Source organism: Carcharhinus amblyrhynchos, chromosome 12, assembly GCF_965287045.1.
Source record: "Carcharhinus amblyrhynchos chromosome 12, sCarAmb.v2.hapA, whole genome shotgun sequence".
Lineage (NCBI taxonomy): Eukaryota > Metazoa > Chordata > Chondrichthyes > Carcharhiniformes > Carcharhinidae > Carcharhinus > Carcharhinus amblyrhynchos.
Genome location: NC_137335.1, coordinates 87,090,066 through 87,107,537, shown reverse-complemented (window position 1 = coordinate 87,107,537; position 17,472 = coordinate 87,090,066). Strand labels below are relative to the sequence as shown.

The 17,472-nt window shown below is 46.2% G+C and overlaps 1 gene segment (V, D, J or C); it reads right to left on the bottom strand.

The window, feature by feature from the left end:
• Positions 1 to 1,083: 1,083 nt before the first annotated feature.
• Positions 1,084 to 17,472, bottom strand: part of LOC145350486 (Ig heavy chain C region, secreted form-like) — a 63,827-nt gene continuing 47,438 nt past the window's right edge. The window contains 1 exon segment of the C gene segment in view: positions 1,084 to 1,098. Coding sequence covers positions 1,084 to 1,098 — 15 coding nt within the window.

Here is a 17,472-nt window from a genome sequence, read left to right as displayed (position 1 = left end):
TGTTGTTTTTTTAAAAGCTGGTCGGCGCAACATCGTGGGCCGAAGGGCCTGTTCTGCGCTGTAATGTTCTATGTTCTATGTAAGTAAACAATCCATCTAGAGAAGGACCTGGTACTCGGGAATGAGACCGGCTAAGTCATCAAAATTGCAGTGAGGGAACGTGTGGCGAAGAGTGACCACAATTCCGTAAGGTTTCCAATACTCATGGAAAAGGACAAGTGTTGTCCAAGGGTTAAGGTGCTTATTAGGGAAAGGCCATCTACAACTGGATTAGGCAGGATTTGGAGGCTTTGTTTGAGGGTAAATCCACACCTGGCATATGGAAGTCTTTTAAGGAGTAGTTGATCAGATTGCAGGACAGGCATGTGACTGTGAAAGGGAAGGACAAGAAAGGCAGAATTTGGGAACTGTGAATGACCAGGGAAATTGTAAGTCTAGTCAAAAGGGGTAAGTTTTTCACTCAGAGGGTGGTGAGTGAATGGAATCGGCTGCCGTCAGTGGTGGTGGAGGCGAACTCACTGGGGTCTTTTAAAAGACTTCTGGATGAGTATATGGGGTTTTATGGGATTGGGGGTTATAGATAGGTCTATAGATTGGTAGGTGTTGATGTGATCGGTGCAACTCGTGGGCCGAAGGGCCTGTTTGTGCTGTAGTGTTCTATGTTCTATGTTCTAAAAAGGAAAAGGATACATACATAAGGTACAACTTAAAACAGATGAAACACTTGAAGAATACAGGGAAAGTAGAAAAGATTCAAACAGGGAGTTAGGAAGGCATAAAGAGGTAGTGTAATGTCATTTTTTACATATCTTAGGAACAAAAGGGAAGCTAGAGAAAGAGTTTTAAGATAGCTATGGAGAATGACAGGTCTGGTCCAAAAGTTAAAATTCTAAATTGGGGCAAGGCCAATTTTGATGGTATTAGACAGAAACTTTCAAAAGTTGTTAGGGGGACTCTGTGGCAGGCAAAGGGACAGCTGGTAAGTAGGAAGCTTTGGTTACAGTGGTGAGTGGCTTGGAGGGGAATTTGCAGGTGGCTGGAGAAAAGCCCCTTGTCGAAGGATTCCCAGTCCCATTGCAGTCTTCACAATTCAAATCCCTGGGGAGAAGAGAAAATCATTCATTAAAATACAAGAACAGGTTTAAATTAAACAGCACGAGAGCCCAGGATTCCCCCTTCTCAGATCTTACAGAGAGATTGTCTAACTAGACATTAGTTCTTTGGGGAAAGAGAGAAATTTAATTGAATACAAGAAATGGTTTAAATTAAGTAGCACAGAAACCCAGACTTCCCCCACCTCAGTAACATCTACATATTAATTCTTGGGGGAAGAAACAGAAACATATTAAAATAAAAGAACATTTCTAAATTAAACAGCACAAGAGCCCAGGATTCCCCCTTCTCAGTTACACTATCTCTCAGTAATATTCATTCTTGGGGAAAAGAGAGAGAAAATAATTAAAATACAAGAAAATATTTCTATGAAAAAGCACAGCCAAACCCCCAGGATCTCCCCTCTCAGTGACACAATCTCTCAGTAGCATCCAAACACAACAAGTCCGTTGTGAAGCAGAGAGTAAGAAAGATTGGGACAGTTCCCTCCCTGTGTGTTTCTCTCTGTCTCTCTATCCCACTCCCATTCAGATCTCACTGCCTCTGATATTAAACATTAAATCCGGATCAGGGTCAGAAACAGACACAGCTCACCCCTTCCCCAGCCCGCCCCCGGGGTGAATCTGGGGGACAGACCTCAGTCAGCCCTCCCTCTGGAAGATGCTCCTCTCCCTCGTCCCCGTCACACACATTCCCGTCCTTCGGATCCTCGACACGTCCCCAGCTTTCAAAATTCCTCAGGGAGAAAAAGAGATAAAAACTGGTTATAGGGAGAGAGGAAAAAAAACACATGAGGCCATTTTCAGAATAAAACACACAAACTCTCAGAGCGCAGAGTTCCAGCATTTCCATTCAAATCCATTCAGCATCATATCCACACAAGCAAAGTGCAGGTTCAAAAGCGGATTGAGACACACACACACTGAATCAGAGTGGGAATGTGTTCAGTACAGGGGGATTATTGGTGTGGGGACTGACAACTATCAGACTCCCATTTATCCTGAGTGAGCTGGATACAAACCCCCCCCCCACTGAGTCTCTGACATGTTTACAATGTCTGTCTCTCTAATGAGATGCTAATTTCCCCCCACCCCACAACCCCAGGGGAGTTTGGGGCAATGTCAGACTGACTCTTGATGTGTTAATGCAGGGGTGGAAATGGATTCTGTCACCCCCTGTCTTTCGATTAGTTTCATAGTCCCACCCCCACCCCCCCCCCCCACATTCCGGTAGGTGGCGTTGGTCTATTTCAAACACCCCCCCGACCACATTCCCCACACACCAGCCCCGAAAATCCTTGTAGCCGGTCCCCACAACCCCAGCGAGTGGAGTGGGGGGGGAATGGGGAGGTGTGAGTGAGTGGGTTGGAGATTGTGCCAGTGTCTGTCTATCTATCTGCCCCCCCCCCGCCATCTCTCTGCTCACAATTCCTGTCCCCATCCTGCTGAAGACAGGGAAAGAATGGGAATTGAACACAGCCCCCATTTCCAAAGGACTGGCCCCCTCTCTCAGACCAGTTCTGTCCACTCAGCTCTCCCCTATCAATTGGGGGAAAAATATCGTTTTATTTCTCTCCCTGTGAGATATGTAGTCACTAATTACTAAATCCAGGCAAATACACATCCCATTCTTATCCCGGGATCTGCAATGGGATTTTACACTGAAATCCTCGGGTATCAGTTCCTTAGATTAAACATTTCCCATTCATTCATAGAACGTAGAACATTACAGCGCAGAACAGGCCCTTCGGCCCACGATGTTGCGCCGACCAGCTTTTTTTGAAAAAAAACAACAACAACACTAACCCACTAATCTAAACCAATCCCATTTCGTCCATAAACCTATCCACAGGTCTCTTAAACGCCCCCAAACTAGGCGCATTTACAACTGCAGCTGGCAGGGCATTCCAGTCCCTCACCACCCTCTGGGTAAAGAACCTACCCCTGACATCAGTCCTATAACTACCCCCCCTTAATTTAAAGTCGTGCCCCCTCGTGCTAGCTTTCTCCATCCTAGGAAAAAGGCTATCACTATCTACCCTGTCTAAACCTCTAATCATCTTATATGTTTCAATAAGGTCCCCTCTTAGCCGCCTTCTTTCCAGCGAAAACAACCCCAAATCTCTCAGTCTCTCCTCATAGGACCTCCCCTCCATACCAGGCAACATCCTGGTAAACCTCCTCTGCACCCTCTCCAAAGCCTCCACATCCTTCCTGTAATGTGGGGACCAGAACTGCACAGAGTACTCCAAGTGCGGCCGCACCAGAGTTGTGTACAGTTGCAACATGACGCTGCGACTCCTAAATTCAATCCCCCTACCAATAAACGCCAAGACACCGTACGCCTTCTTAACAACCTTATCTACTTGATTCCCAACTTTCAGGGATCTATGTACACATACACCTAGATCCCTCTGCTCCTCCACACTATTCAAAGTCCTCCCGTTAGCCCTATACTCAACACATCTGTTATTCCTACCGAAATGAATTACCTCACACTTCTCCACATTAAACTCCATCCGCCACCTCTCGGCCCAGCTCTGCAACCTGTCTAAGTCTTCCTGCAAACTATGACACCCTTCCTCACTATCTACCACACCTCCGACTTTGGTGTCATCAGCAAACTTACTAATCCACCCAACTATACCCTCATCCAGATCATTAATAAAAATTACAAACAGCAGTGGCCCCAAAACAGATCCCTGAGGCACACCACTCGTAACTGAACTCCATGACGAATATTTACCATCAACCACCACCCTCTGTCTCCTATCTGCTAGCCAATTCCTGATCCAATTACCTAGATCACCCCCAATCCCATACATCTGCATTTTCTGCAGTACATCTGCAGAAAATGCAGATGTACTGCAGAAAATGCAGATGTACTGCAGAAAATCATTGAATCGAATCATTTGGATTCGATTCAAACTGGCCAGTATATTCTCACCAGCTACTTTCTGTTAACTCTCCCTTTATCAACAGTGGGTTAGCACTGCTGTCTCACAACGCCAGGGTCCCCGGGTTCGATTCCCAGCTTGGGGTCACTGTCAGTGTGGAGTCTGCACGTTCTCCCCGTGTCTGCGTGGGTTTCCTCCCACAGTCTGAATGACGGCCTGGTTAGGGTGTGTTGGGCCGTGCTAAATTCACCCTCAGTGTAACCCGAACAGGAGCCAGAGTGTGGGGACTAGGGCATTTTCACAGTAACTTCATTGCTGTGTTAATGTCAGCCTGTTTGTGACACTTGTAAATAAACTTAAAGTTAACACTCCTGCACTCTCCCGCGCACACTCACTCACTCTTGTACACTTACTCAGTCTTACACACATTACACACTCTGTCTCTCTCACACACTCTGTCTCTCTCACACACACACTCTCTCTCACACACATACTCTCTCTCACACACACATCTCTCTCACACACACATCTCTCTCACACACACTCTCACGCACGCTCTCTCACACGCACGCTCTCTCTCATGCACGCGCTCTCTCACGCACACTCTCTAACACACACACTCTCTCTCTCACACACTCTCTCTCACACACTCTCTCTCACACACTCTCTCTCACACACTCTCTCTCACACACACTCTCTAACACACACACTCTCTCTCTCACACACACTCCCTCTCTCACACACACTCTCTCACACACACTCTCTCACACACACACTCTCTCACACACACACTCTCTCACACACACACTCTCTCTCACACACTCTCTCACACACACTCTCTCTCACACACACTCTCTCTCTCACTCTCACACACACTCTCACACACACTCTCTCTCACACACACTCTCTCTCACACACACTCTCTCTCACACACACACTCTCTCTCACACACACTCTCTCTCACACACTCTCTCACACACTCTCTCTCTCACACACTCTCTCTCACACACACTCTCTCTCACACACACTCTCTCTCACACACACTCTCTCACACACTCTCTCACACGACCTCCCTCATACACACTCTCTCACACACGCACTCTCTTTCTCACACACTCTCTCTGACACACATACACACTCTCTCTCTCTCACACACACACACACACACACTCTCTCTCTCTCTCTCTCCCTCTCTGTCTGTGTGCGTCTCTCTCTCTCTCTCTCTCATAGAACAATACAGCACAGTACAGGCCCTTCAGCCCTCAGTGTTGTGCTGAGCTATGTCCAATCCCAAGATCAGGGTCATTTATAAAGATGACAAACAGCAGTGTCCCCAAAGCAGATCCCTGAGGTACACCACTAGTAACTGAACTCCAGGTTGAATATTTCCTATCAACCACCACCCTCTGTCTCCTATCAGCGAGCCAATTCCTGATCCAAACTGCTAAATCACCCTCAATCCCATGTATCCGTATTTTCTACAGTATCTTACCATGGGGAACCTTATCAAACACTCTCTCTATATATCTGTCTCTCTCTATCTGTCTGTCTGTCTATCTCTCTATTTCTGTCTCTCTCTGTATTTCTGTGTGTGTCTCTCTGTCTCTCTCTCTGCACCTGTCTCTCTCTTTGTGTCTGTCTCTCTCTTTCTGTATCTGCATCTCTCTCTCTCCCTATCTGTATGTGTGTGTGTCTCTCTCTGCATCTGTGTGTCTCTCTCTGCACCTGTCTCTCTCTGTATATCTGTATCTCTCTCTCCCTCTCTCTGTGTCTGTCTCTTTCTTTCTCTATTGTGTTTTTCTCTCTGTCTCTCTATCTGTATCTCTCTCCCTGCATCTGTGTGTGTCTCTCTCTCTGTATCTGTATGTCTCACTCTGTATCTGTGCATGTATCTCTCTCTCTCTCTCTACCTGTATCTATATTTGCCTCTCTCTATTGTGATTCTCATTCTCTCTATCTGTATCTCTCTCTGTGTATCTGTGTGTCTCTCTTTCTCTTTGTATCTGTGTGTGTATCTCTCTCTCTGTTTGTGTCTCTTTCTCTTTGTCTGTGTGTGTCTCTCTCTCTCTCTATGTGTGTCTCTCTCTATCTTTGTGTGTGTGTCTCTCTCTCTAACAGTGTGTGTCTCTTTCTGTATCTCTGTCTGTCTCACTGTATCTGTGTGTGTCTCCCTTTCTCTTTCTATCCATCTGTGTCTTTCTCTATCTGAGTTTTTCTCTCCCTCTCTGTCTCTCTCTGTATCTGTATGTCTCACTCTGTATCTGTATGTGTGTCCCTCTCTCTGTCTTTCTCACTCCCTGTCTCTCTCTATGTCTTTCCCTGCATTTCTCTCCGTCTGTCTATCTATCTCTATCTCTTTCTTTGTGTGTGTCTCTCTCTGTCTATGTCTCTCCATTTCTCTCTTTCTGTGTCTCTCCCTCTTTCGCTCTCTGTGTCTCCATCTGTCCCTCTCTCTGTATCTGTTTCTCTCTCTCTCTCTATCCGTGTCTCTCTCTGTGTTTTTCTCTCCCTCTCTATCTGTGCCTGTCTCCGTATCTGTATGTCTCACTCTGTGTTTGTGTGAGTCTCTCTCTCTCTGTGACTCTCCCTCTATCTGTGTTTCTCTCTCTCTCTCTATCTCTGTGTGTGTCTTTCTCTCTCTCTCTCTGTATCTGTCTATCTATGTGTGTGTCTCTGTGTGTCTCTCTGTCTCTGTATCTGTGTCTCTCTGTATCTGTGTCTCTTTGTATCTGTCTCTCTCTGTATCTGTCTCTGTATCTGTGTCTCTCTCTGTATCTGTGTCTCTCTCTGTATCTGTGTTTCTCTCTGTATCTGTGTCTTTCTCTGTATCTGTGTTTCTCTCTGTATCTGTGTCTCTCTGTATCTATGTGTGTCTCTGTATCTGTCTCTCTCTGTATCTGTCTCTCTCTGTATCTGTGTTTCTCTCTGTATCTGTGTGTGTCTCTGTATCTGTCTCTCTCTGTATCTTTCTGTATCTGTGTATCTGTGTCTCTCTGTGTCTGTACCTGTGTGTCTCTGTATCTGTGTGTCTGTCTCTGTATCTGTGTCTCTCTGCGTCTCTATATCTGTCTGTCTCTGTATCTCTGTGTCCCTGTATCTCTGTGTCTGTCTCTGTATGTGTGTCTCTCTGTGTCTCTGTATCTGTCTGTCTCTGTATCTCTGTATCTCTGTGTCTCTGTATCTGTGTGTCTCTCTGTATTTCTAAGTTGCCCCTTAGTGTTCCAAGTTGCCCCAGAGATGGAGAGTCAGGGACACAGGGGAGCCCGAAACACTACAGAAACAGGAGAAAGGTTTGAAAATGGAGGAATGTTTCTTATCCATCTATAAAAATAACCCACTCTGACAGCAGTTCCATTTCACACTCTCTGCTCAGTCCTGTGTTGGGGGGTGGGTTTAGTGTGGGATCAGTGTTTGCTTTTCCCAAACCGCAGTGAGATTCTCAACAAGGGCAAGAGCTTTCAGTGTTTAAAAATGTAAAGATTACAAAACCAAAGCAGACAGAGAGTGATGAGACCTCACACCTTCAATGTAGTGATTCCCCCAATCTTTCCTTTTGTATATTGCTTCCTTCCTCTGTCTGAAGTATTGGAGACGTAGACATTACTGAAACAATTCAATCTCTCGGGACAATCCCTGTAAACAGCTTCTGGAAACAAATTGACACTTTAATCATCCAAAAAGCTGAATCTCCATTCAAACATCTCCCTCCCCATATCCTTGTAAATGTAAAGAGAACTCCCATTTCCCCAAAGCAGGAAGATATGAAATGGAATCACCTGAACCTCTCTATCAAAGATAGAAAGTTTCTTTTCTATAAAGTTTATTTATTAGTGTCACAAGTAGGTTCACATTAACACTGGAATAAAGTTACTGTGAAAATCCCCTAGTCCCCACACTCCGGCGCCTGTTCGGGTTACACTGAGGGAGAATTTAGCAGGGTCAATACACCCTAACCAGCACGTCTTTCAGATTGTGGGAGGAAACCAGAGCACCTGGAGGAAACCCACCCAGACACAGGGAGAACATACAGACTCCGCACAGACAGTGACCCAAGCTGGGAATCGAACCCGGGTCCCTGGAGCTGTGTACACAAGAACATAAGAAATAGGAGCAGGAGTAGGCCATCTAGCCCTTTGCGCGCGCACACACACACACACACACACACACAAAGAGAAAGAAACACACACAAAGGGAGAAACACAGACACACAAAGGGAGAAACGCATGCACGCACACACACAAAGACAGAAACACACACAGACCAACACACATACACACAGAAATACACACAGTCACAAAGAGAGAAACACACACACACGAGAGCAACACACAAAAAGAGAAACACACACAAGGAGAGAAACACTCACACACACAAAGAGAGAAACACGCGCACACACAAAGAGAGAAACACACAGAAAGAAACACACGCTCAAAGAAATACATGCACACAAAGAGAGAAAAACACTCATACAAAGAGAGAAACACAGTAAGAGAGAAATACACACACAAAGAGAACACACACACACAAAGAGAGAAGCACACACGCACACAAAGAGAAACACACACACACAAAGAGAGAAACACACACACTCACAAACAGAGAAGCACACACACTCACAAAGAGAGAAGCACACACGCACACAAAGAGAAACACACACACACAAAGAGAGAAACACACACACTCACAAACAGAGAAGCACACACACTCACAAAGAGAGAAGCACACACGCACACAAAGAGAAACACACACACACAAAGAGAGAAACACACACACACACAAAGAGAAGCACACACACTCACAAAGAGAGAAGCACACACGCACACAAAGAGAAGCACACACGCACACAAAGAGAAACACACACGCACACAAAGAGAAGCACACACACTCACAAAGAGAGAAGCACACACACACACAAAGAGAAGCACACACACACACAAAGAGAAACACACACGCACACAAAGACAGAAACACACACACAAAGAGAAGCACACACGCACCCAAAGAGAGAAGCACACACGCACACAAAGAGAAACACACACGCACACAAAAGAGAAACACACACACTCACAAACAGAGAAGCACACACACTCACGAAGAGAGAAGCACACACGCACACAAAGAGAAACACACACACAAAGAGAGAAGCACACACACTCACAAACAGAGAAGCACACACACTCACAAAGAGAGAAGCACACACGCACACAAAGAGAAACACACACACACAAAGAGAGAAGCACACACACTCACAAACAGAGAAGCACACACACTCACAAAGAGAGAAGCACACACGCACACAAAGAGAGAAGCACACACGCACACAAAGAGAAACACACACACACAAAGAGAGAAGCACACACACTCACAAACAGAGAAGCACACACACTCACAAAGAGAGAAGCACACACGCACACAAAGAGAAACACACACTCACAAAGAGAGAAGCACACACGCACACAAAGAGAAACACACACGCACACAAAGAGAAGCACACACGCACACAAAGAGAAGCACACACTCACAAAGAGAGAAGCACACACGCACACAAAGAGAAACACACACGCACACAAAGAGAAACACACACGCACACAAAGAGAAGCACACACACACACAAAGAGAAACACACACGCACACAAAGAGAAGCACACACGCACACAAAGAGAAGCACACACGCACACAAAGAGAAACACACACACACACACAAAGAGAAGCACACACGCACACAAAGAGAGAAACACACACACAAAGAGAAGCACACACGCACACAAAGAGAAGCACACACGCACACAAAGAGAGAAACACACACACAAAGAGAAACACACACGCACACAAAGAGAAACACACACGCACACAAAGTGAAGCACACACGCAAACAAAGAGAAACAACCACACTCACAAACAGAGAAGTACACACGCACACACAAAGAGAGAAGCACACACACACACACACAAAGAGGGAAACACACACACACACGTCAATATCTTTTCCCAAAGGTAGGGGAGTCTAAAACTATTTCTCTCCCTGTGAGATATGTAGTCACTAATTACTGAATCCAGGCAAAATCACATCCCATTCTTATCCCGGGATCTGCAATGGGATTTTACACTGAAATCCTTGGATATCAGGACTAGGGGATTTTCACAGTAACTTCATTGCTGTGTTAATGTCAGCCTGTTTGTGACACTTGTAAATAAACTTAAAGTTAACACTCCTGCACTTTCCCACCCGCACTCACTCACTCTTGTACACTTACTCACTCTTGTACACTTACTCAGTCTTACACACATTACACACTCTGTCTCTCTCACACACACACTCTCTCTCGCACACGCACTCTCTCGCACACGCGCTCTCACACTCTCTCTCCACACACACACACTCTCTATCTCTCTCTCTCAAACACACTCTCTCTCGCACACACTTTATCCCTTGCACACACACTCTCTCGCACACATATTGTCTCTCACACACAGACTCTGACACACACACACACTCTCACACACACTCCCACTCACACACACACACACACTCTCTCTCACATATTCTCTCTCACACACACTCACACGCTCTCTCACTCTCTCTCTCTCTCTCTCACACACACTCTCTTCACCCACACACACTCTCACACATGCACTCTCTTTCTCACACACACTCTTTCTCACACAGTCTCTCTCTCACTCTCACCCACACACTCTCTGTCACACACACACACACACACATTAGCTCACACTGTCACACACACACTCTCTCCTGCACACACTCCCTCCTGCACACACTCTCTCCTGCACACACTCTCTCCCGCACACACTCCCTTCTGCACACACTCTCTCCTGCACACACTCTCTCCTGCACACACTCTCTCTCGCACACACTCTCTCCTGCACACACTCCCTCCTGCACACACTCTCTCCTGCACACACTCTCTCTCGCGCACTCTCTCTTGCACGCACACTCACTCTCGCACACACTCTGTATCTCTCTCTGTATCTGTATCTGTCTCTCTCTGTATCTGTGTCTTTCTGTATCTGTGTATCTGTCTCTGTATCTGTGTCTCTCTGTGTCGCTGTATCTCTGTGTCGTGTAAGAGAATTTGTACTCATGTATGAGAACTTGTATTGAACGTTGTAATAGAGAATTTGTACTCATGTATGAGAACTTGTATTGAACGTTGTAATAGAGAATTTGTACTCATGTATGAGAACTTGTATTGAACGTTGTAATTAAGATGGGTATGCTAAAGGAGGTTCAAAATGTGAGATGTGCTGAGAGCAGCATGATTAACCAACTCAATGTAGGCTACCTGATACAATTAGTATATAATATAATTAGTATAGTAGTCAGACCAGCATGATCAGTCAGGTCAACGCATTGTTTGCTGGAGCAGACGAGGAAGGAGCATCAGAGAGAAAGCTAAGACTTTACCTGTTAAAAACCTGTTTAAAATAAGTTTAAAGCACTTTGTTCTTTGTAGAACTGTTTAAAGCATTTACTTATTGTATTTACTGCTTTAAGAATTGTGAGGGAGTGATTATCAGGCAGTTGTGGCCCATCAGCTTTAATTATCAAGTGTCCACACGGTGAAGCCTTACATTGTTTGCTGGAGCAGACGAGGAAGGAGCATCAGAGAGAAAGCTAAGACTTTACCTGTTAAAAACCTGTTTAAAATAAGTTTAAAGCACTTTGTTCTTTGTAGAACTGTTTAAAGCATTTACTTATTGTATTTACTGCTTTAAGAATTGTGAGGGAGTGATTATCAGGCAGTTGTGGCCCATCAGCTTTAATTATCAAGTGTCCACACGGTGAAGCCTTACATTGTTTGCTGGAGCAGACGAGGAAGGAGCATCAGAGAGAAAGCTAAGACTTTACCTGTTAAAAACCTGTTTAAAATAAGTTTAAAGCACTTTGTTCTTTGTAGAACTGTTTAAAGCATTTACTTATTGTATTTACTGCTTTAAGAATTGTGAGGGAGTGATTATCAGGCAGTTGTGGCCCATCAGCTTTAATTATCAAGTGTCCACACGGTGAAGCCTTACATTGTTTGCTGGAGCAGACGAGGAAGGAGCATCAGAGAGAAAGCTGAGACTTTACCTGTTAAAAACCTGTTTAAAATAAGTTTAAAGCACTTTGTTCTTTGTAGAACTGTTTAAAGCATTTACTTATTGTATTTACTGCTTTAAGAATTGTGAGGGAGTGATTATCAGGCAGTTGTGGCCCATCAGCTTTAAATCAGCGCCAAGTTTAAAAGGAGGCCTGGTGTAGATAGCGGGCAGCGGAGTGAGAGGGAAGCAGAGTGAGCTATTAGGGCTTAATATCAAAAAGGGCTGGAAGGTAAAAAGGCCAGGTTGAAAGAAGAAGGAAAAAAAAAATTTTTTTTTCAAAACTACTACAGCAAGAAACAAGGAAAAAATTTTTTCCCACAACAAATTATATTGAATAATGGAGGGACATGTGATGTGCGGTTCCTGTATGATGTGGGAACTGGTGGACCCCAGGGTCCTTCCCAGTGACCATGTCTGCAGTAAGTGCAGGTTGCTGGAGGAGCTCCAGCTCAAGGTGGATGAGCTGGCCTCTGAGCTACAGACACTGAGGCTCATCAGGGGGAGAGAGGGTGCCATTGTCAATGGGGTGCAAGTGACATCCACCCCCTCTAGACTGTCTAAATCTAAGGGTCAGGAACAAAAGGGGGCTGCTGGGAGGAGGAAGGGGGGTGAGGAGCGGAGGCCTCAGCCTCTTAATCTGCATAACAGGTTTGAGGTTCTTGCTTCCACTCTGGAAGAGGACGAGGCAGGTGAGGTTGGTGAGCAAACTGCACACGGTACAGTGATGCAGCAGGACATAGGCAAAGAGAAGGGGAAAAGGAACGTAGTAGTGATTGGAGATAGTGGGGTGAAGGGTATTGACACTGTCCTTTGTCACAATGACAAAGTGCACAGAAGGGTGTGTTGTCTGCCTGGTGCTCGGGTACAGGATGTCGCAGCTGGGCTGCAGAGGAACCTGGAGTGGGAGGGTGAGAACCCAGTTGTGGTGGTACATGTGGGTGCCAGCGACGTAGGCAAAGTGCGGACTGAGGATCTGGGGAGGGAGTATGAGAAGCTGGGAATGGAATTAAAAAGTAGAACCGACAAGGTGGTCTTCTCTGGGCTACTGCCTGAACCGAGTGCAGACGGGCGTAGGGTTGACAGGATAAAGGAAGTGAATGGGTGGCTCAGAGATTGGTGTGGGAGGAATGGGATCGAATTTATGGGGCATTGGCACCAGTATTGGGGTAGGTGGGACTTGTTCGGGCGGGATGGGGTTGGTCTGAATCGTGCTGGGACCAGAGTGCTGGCGAATCGAGTAAAGAGGACTGTAGACAGGGCTTTAAACTAATTAGGGGGGGGGGAGGGTGCGAGGGTAGGTGATGTTAGGAGGTCTACAGTTAAGGATAGGGTACAGGTAAGGGAAGAGGCTGAGGATGTCCCAAGTGGCGGCGTTATGGCAAATAGGGTCCAGAAGAAGGCTGGGATGAAAGCGCTTTATCTGAATGCACGAAGCATTCGGAATAAAGTGGATGAGCTGGTGGCGCAGATCGACACAAATGGATACGATCTGGTGGCCATTACAGAGACGTGGCTGCAAGGTGACAGGGACTGGGAGATGAATGTACAGGGCTATCAAGTGTTTAGGAAGGATAGGCAGGAGGAAAGAGGGGGTGGCGTAGCTCTGCTGATTAAGGACAGCATCAAGGTGGTAGCAAGGGATGATATCGGAGCCAAAGAGCAGAAAGTGGAATCGTTGTGGGTGGAGATTAGGAACAGCAAAGGGAGGAAGACGCTGGTGGGTGTCGTCTATAGGCCCCCGAATAATGATCTGGAGGTGGGGCGGGCTGTTAACGCGCAAATAAGTGCGGCGTGCAGGAATGGGACGGCAGTAGTTATGGGGGATTTCAATCTGCATATTGATTGGTCGACCCATGTTGGACGAGGTGGGCTCGAGGAGGAGTTCTTGGAATGCTGCCGGGATAGTTTCCTGGAACAGTGTGTGTTGGAGCCGACGAGGGAGCGAGCTATCTTGGATCTGGTGCTATGTAATGAGGCGGGTAGAATTAGGGACCTTGAGGTGAAGGATCCTCTTGGAGAGAGTGATCATTGTATGGTGGAGTTTCTGTTGCAGATGGAGGAGGAGAAAGTGGGTTCCCGGACACGTGTCCTTTGTTTGAATAGAGGGGAGTATGGTAGGATGAGAGAAGAATTGGCGAATGTGGACTGGGGGAGCGCGTTGGAAGGTAGGTCTGCTGAGGAGCAGTGGAGGATCTTTAAGGAGATCTTTCTTGGTGCTCAGCAGAAATTTATTCCGATGGTTAAAAAGGACAGTAGGAAGAGAGGTAATAAGCCGTGGATAACGAAGGAGGTGAAGGAAAGTGTTAAATTAAAAGCGGAGGAATTTAGAGTAGCTAAGAGCAGTGGGCGAGAAGAGGATTGGGAAAGGTTTAAATGTCAACAAAGATTGACAAAAAAGTTGATAAAGGAGGGTAGAAGAAGCTATGAAGCTGGGCTAGCGCTTAATATAAAAAAGGATAGCAAGAGTTTTTATAAATATATAAAAAGGAAGAGGCTGGCTAGGGTGAACGTTGGTCCCTTAGCGGATGAGAAAGGGGACCTAGTGGTAGGGGATGGGGATATGGCTAAGGTCTTGAATAACTTTTTTGTTTCTGTCTTCACGGAGGAGGACGTGAATAATTTGCCGGGTGTTAGCGATGGAAAGGTGGTAGGACTGGAGGGTCTTAATGACATTACTGTTACTAGAGAGGTGGTGCGCGACAGACTGGAGGGGCTGATTGTGGACAAGTCCCCAGGACCGGATGGAATGCATCCGAGGGTTCTGAAAGAAATGGCGGAGGTGATAGTGGATGCCTTGGTGGTTATTTTCCAGACGTCGCTGGATTCCGGGGAAGTGCCGGAGGATTGGAAAACGGCTAATGTTACGCCGTTGTTTAAGAAGGGTGCCAGGCAAAAGGCGGGGAATTACAGGCCGGTTAGTTTAACGTCTGTGGTAGGTAAAATGTTAGAATCCGTCATTAAGGAGGAAATTGCGAGGCATCTTGAAGGGAATTGCTTGATAGGGCAGACGCAACACGGTTTCATTAAAGGGAAGTCGTGTCTGACAAATTTACTGGAGTTCTATGAGGATGTGTCTAGGGCGGTGGATAGAGGAGAGCCGGTGGATGTGGTCTTTCTGGATTTTCAGAAGGCGTTTGATAAGGTACCTCACAAGAGGTTACTGCAGAAGGTCAGAGGACATGGAGTTGGGGGTAGGGTGTTAGCGTGGATAGAGGATTGGTTGTCAAATAGGAGGCAGAGAGTGGGGGTCAATGGGTGCTATTCGGATTGGCGGTTGGTGACTAGTGGGGTGCCCCAGGGGTCGGTGCTGGGGCCTCAGCTATTTACCATTTATATAGATGATCTGGAGGAGGGAACCGAGTGTAGGGTGTCGAAATTTGCTGATGACACCAAGATTGGGGGAAAGGCAAATTGTGCGGAGGGTGTGGAGAGTCTGCAGAAGGATCTAGATAGGCTGGGCGAATGGGCCAGGAAATGGCAAATGGAATTTAATGTTGGCAAGTGTGAGGTGGTCCACTTTGGTAGGAAGAATGGTAGGAAGGACTATTACTTACGTGGCGAAAAACTGCAGCAGGCGACGGTGCAGAGGGACCTCGGGGTCCTTGTGCATGAGTCGCAAAAACCCAGCCTGCAAGTGCAGCAGGTGGTCAGGAAGGCGAATGGGATGCTGGCCTTCATAGCGAGGGGGATTGAATATAAAAGTAGGGAGGTCTTGCTGCAGCTGTATAGGGCATTGGTGAGGCCGCAGCTGGAGTACTGTGTGCAGTTTTGGGCGCCGCACCTGCGCAAGGATATTTTGGCCCTGGAGGGAGTGCAGAGGAGGTTTACTAGGCTGATACCGGAGTTGAGGGGGTTGAGCTATGAGGAGAGGCTGAATAAACTAGGCTTGTACTCGTTAGAGTTTAGAAGAATGAGGGGAGATCTCATTGAGACGTATAAGATGATGAATGGGATGGATAGGATAGAGGTGGAAAGACTCTTCCCGCTCAAAAAAGACAGTAGGACTAGGGGGCACAGCCTCAAGATAAAGGGGGGGCGGTTCAGAACGGAGTTGAGGAGGAACTTCTTCACTCAAAGGGTGGTGAATCTCTGGAATTCTCTGCCCGTTGAAGTGGTGGAGGCTGCCTCGCTAAATATTTTTAAGAAGCGGGTTGATGGGTTTTTGATAAGAGAGGGGATTAAGGGTTATGGGGAGAGGGCGGGAAAGTGGAACTGAGCCACGACAGATCAGCCATGATCTTATTGAATGGCGGGGCAGGCTCGAAGGGCCAGATGGCCTACTCCTGCTCCTATTTCTTATGTTCTTATGTTCTTATGTATGTTACTTAATGTAGTTAGCTATACAATGATTGTTGTTCAGTCACTCCACTTAATGTGATTATGTTGTGATGTGTATAAAAAGACTGTAAGCAGAATGGTTCAGTGGAATGTTCCGGACATCCCGGCTTTATTCTCTTGTGCTGGAAAATAAAGTCTACTGCTTGGAGGATTACAACTCAGACTCTCTGTTTCAATCGGGTTAAATAAGTTGTCGTCTTGGGGAACCACGACAGTCGCTGTATCTCTGTGTCGCTGTATCTGTGTGTCTCTGTATCTGTCTGTCTGTCTCTGTATCTGTGTCTCTCTGTGTGTCTCTCTGTATTTCTAAGTTGCCCCTTAGTGTTCCAAGTTGCCCCAGAGATGGAGAGTCAGGGACACAGGGGAGCCCGAAACGCTACAGAAACAGGAGAAAGGTTTGAAAATGGAGGAATGTTTCTTATCCATCTATAAAAATAACCCACTCTGACAGCAGTTCCATTTCACACTCTCTGCTCAGTCCTGTGTTGGGGGGTGGGTTTAGTGTGGGATCAGTGTTTGCTTTTCCCAAACCGCAGTGAGATTCTCAACAAGGGCAAGAGCTTTCAGTGTTTAAAAATGTAAAGATTACAAAACCAAAGCAGACAGAGAGTGGTGAGACCTCACACCTTCAATGTAGTGATTCCCCCAATCTTTCCTTTTGTATATTGCTTCCTTCCTCTGTTTGAAGTTTTGGAGACGTAGACATTACTGAAACAATTCAACCTCTCGGGACAATCCCTGTAAACAGCTTCTGGAAACAAATTGACACTTTAATCATGCAAAAAGCTGAATCTCCATTCAAACATCTCCCTTCCTGTATCCTTGTAAATGTAAAGAGAACTCCCATTTCCCCAAAGCAGGAAGATATGAAATGGAATCACCTGAACCTCTCTATCAAAGATAGAAAGTTTCTTTTCTATAAAGTTTATTTATTAGTGTCACAAGTAGGTTCACATTAACACTGGAATAAAGTTACTGTGAAAATCCCCTAGTCCCCACACTCCGGCGCCTGTTCGGGTTGCACT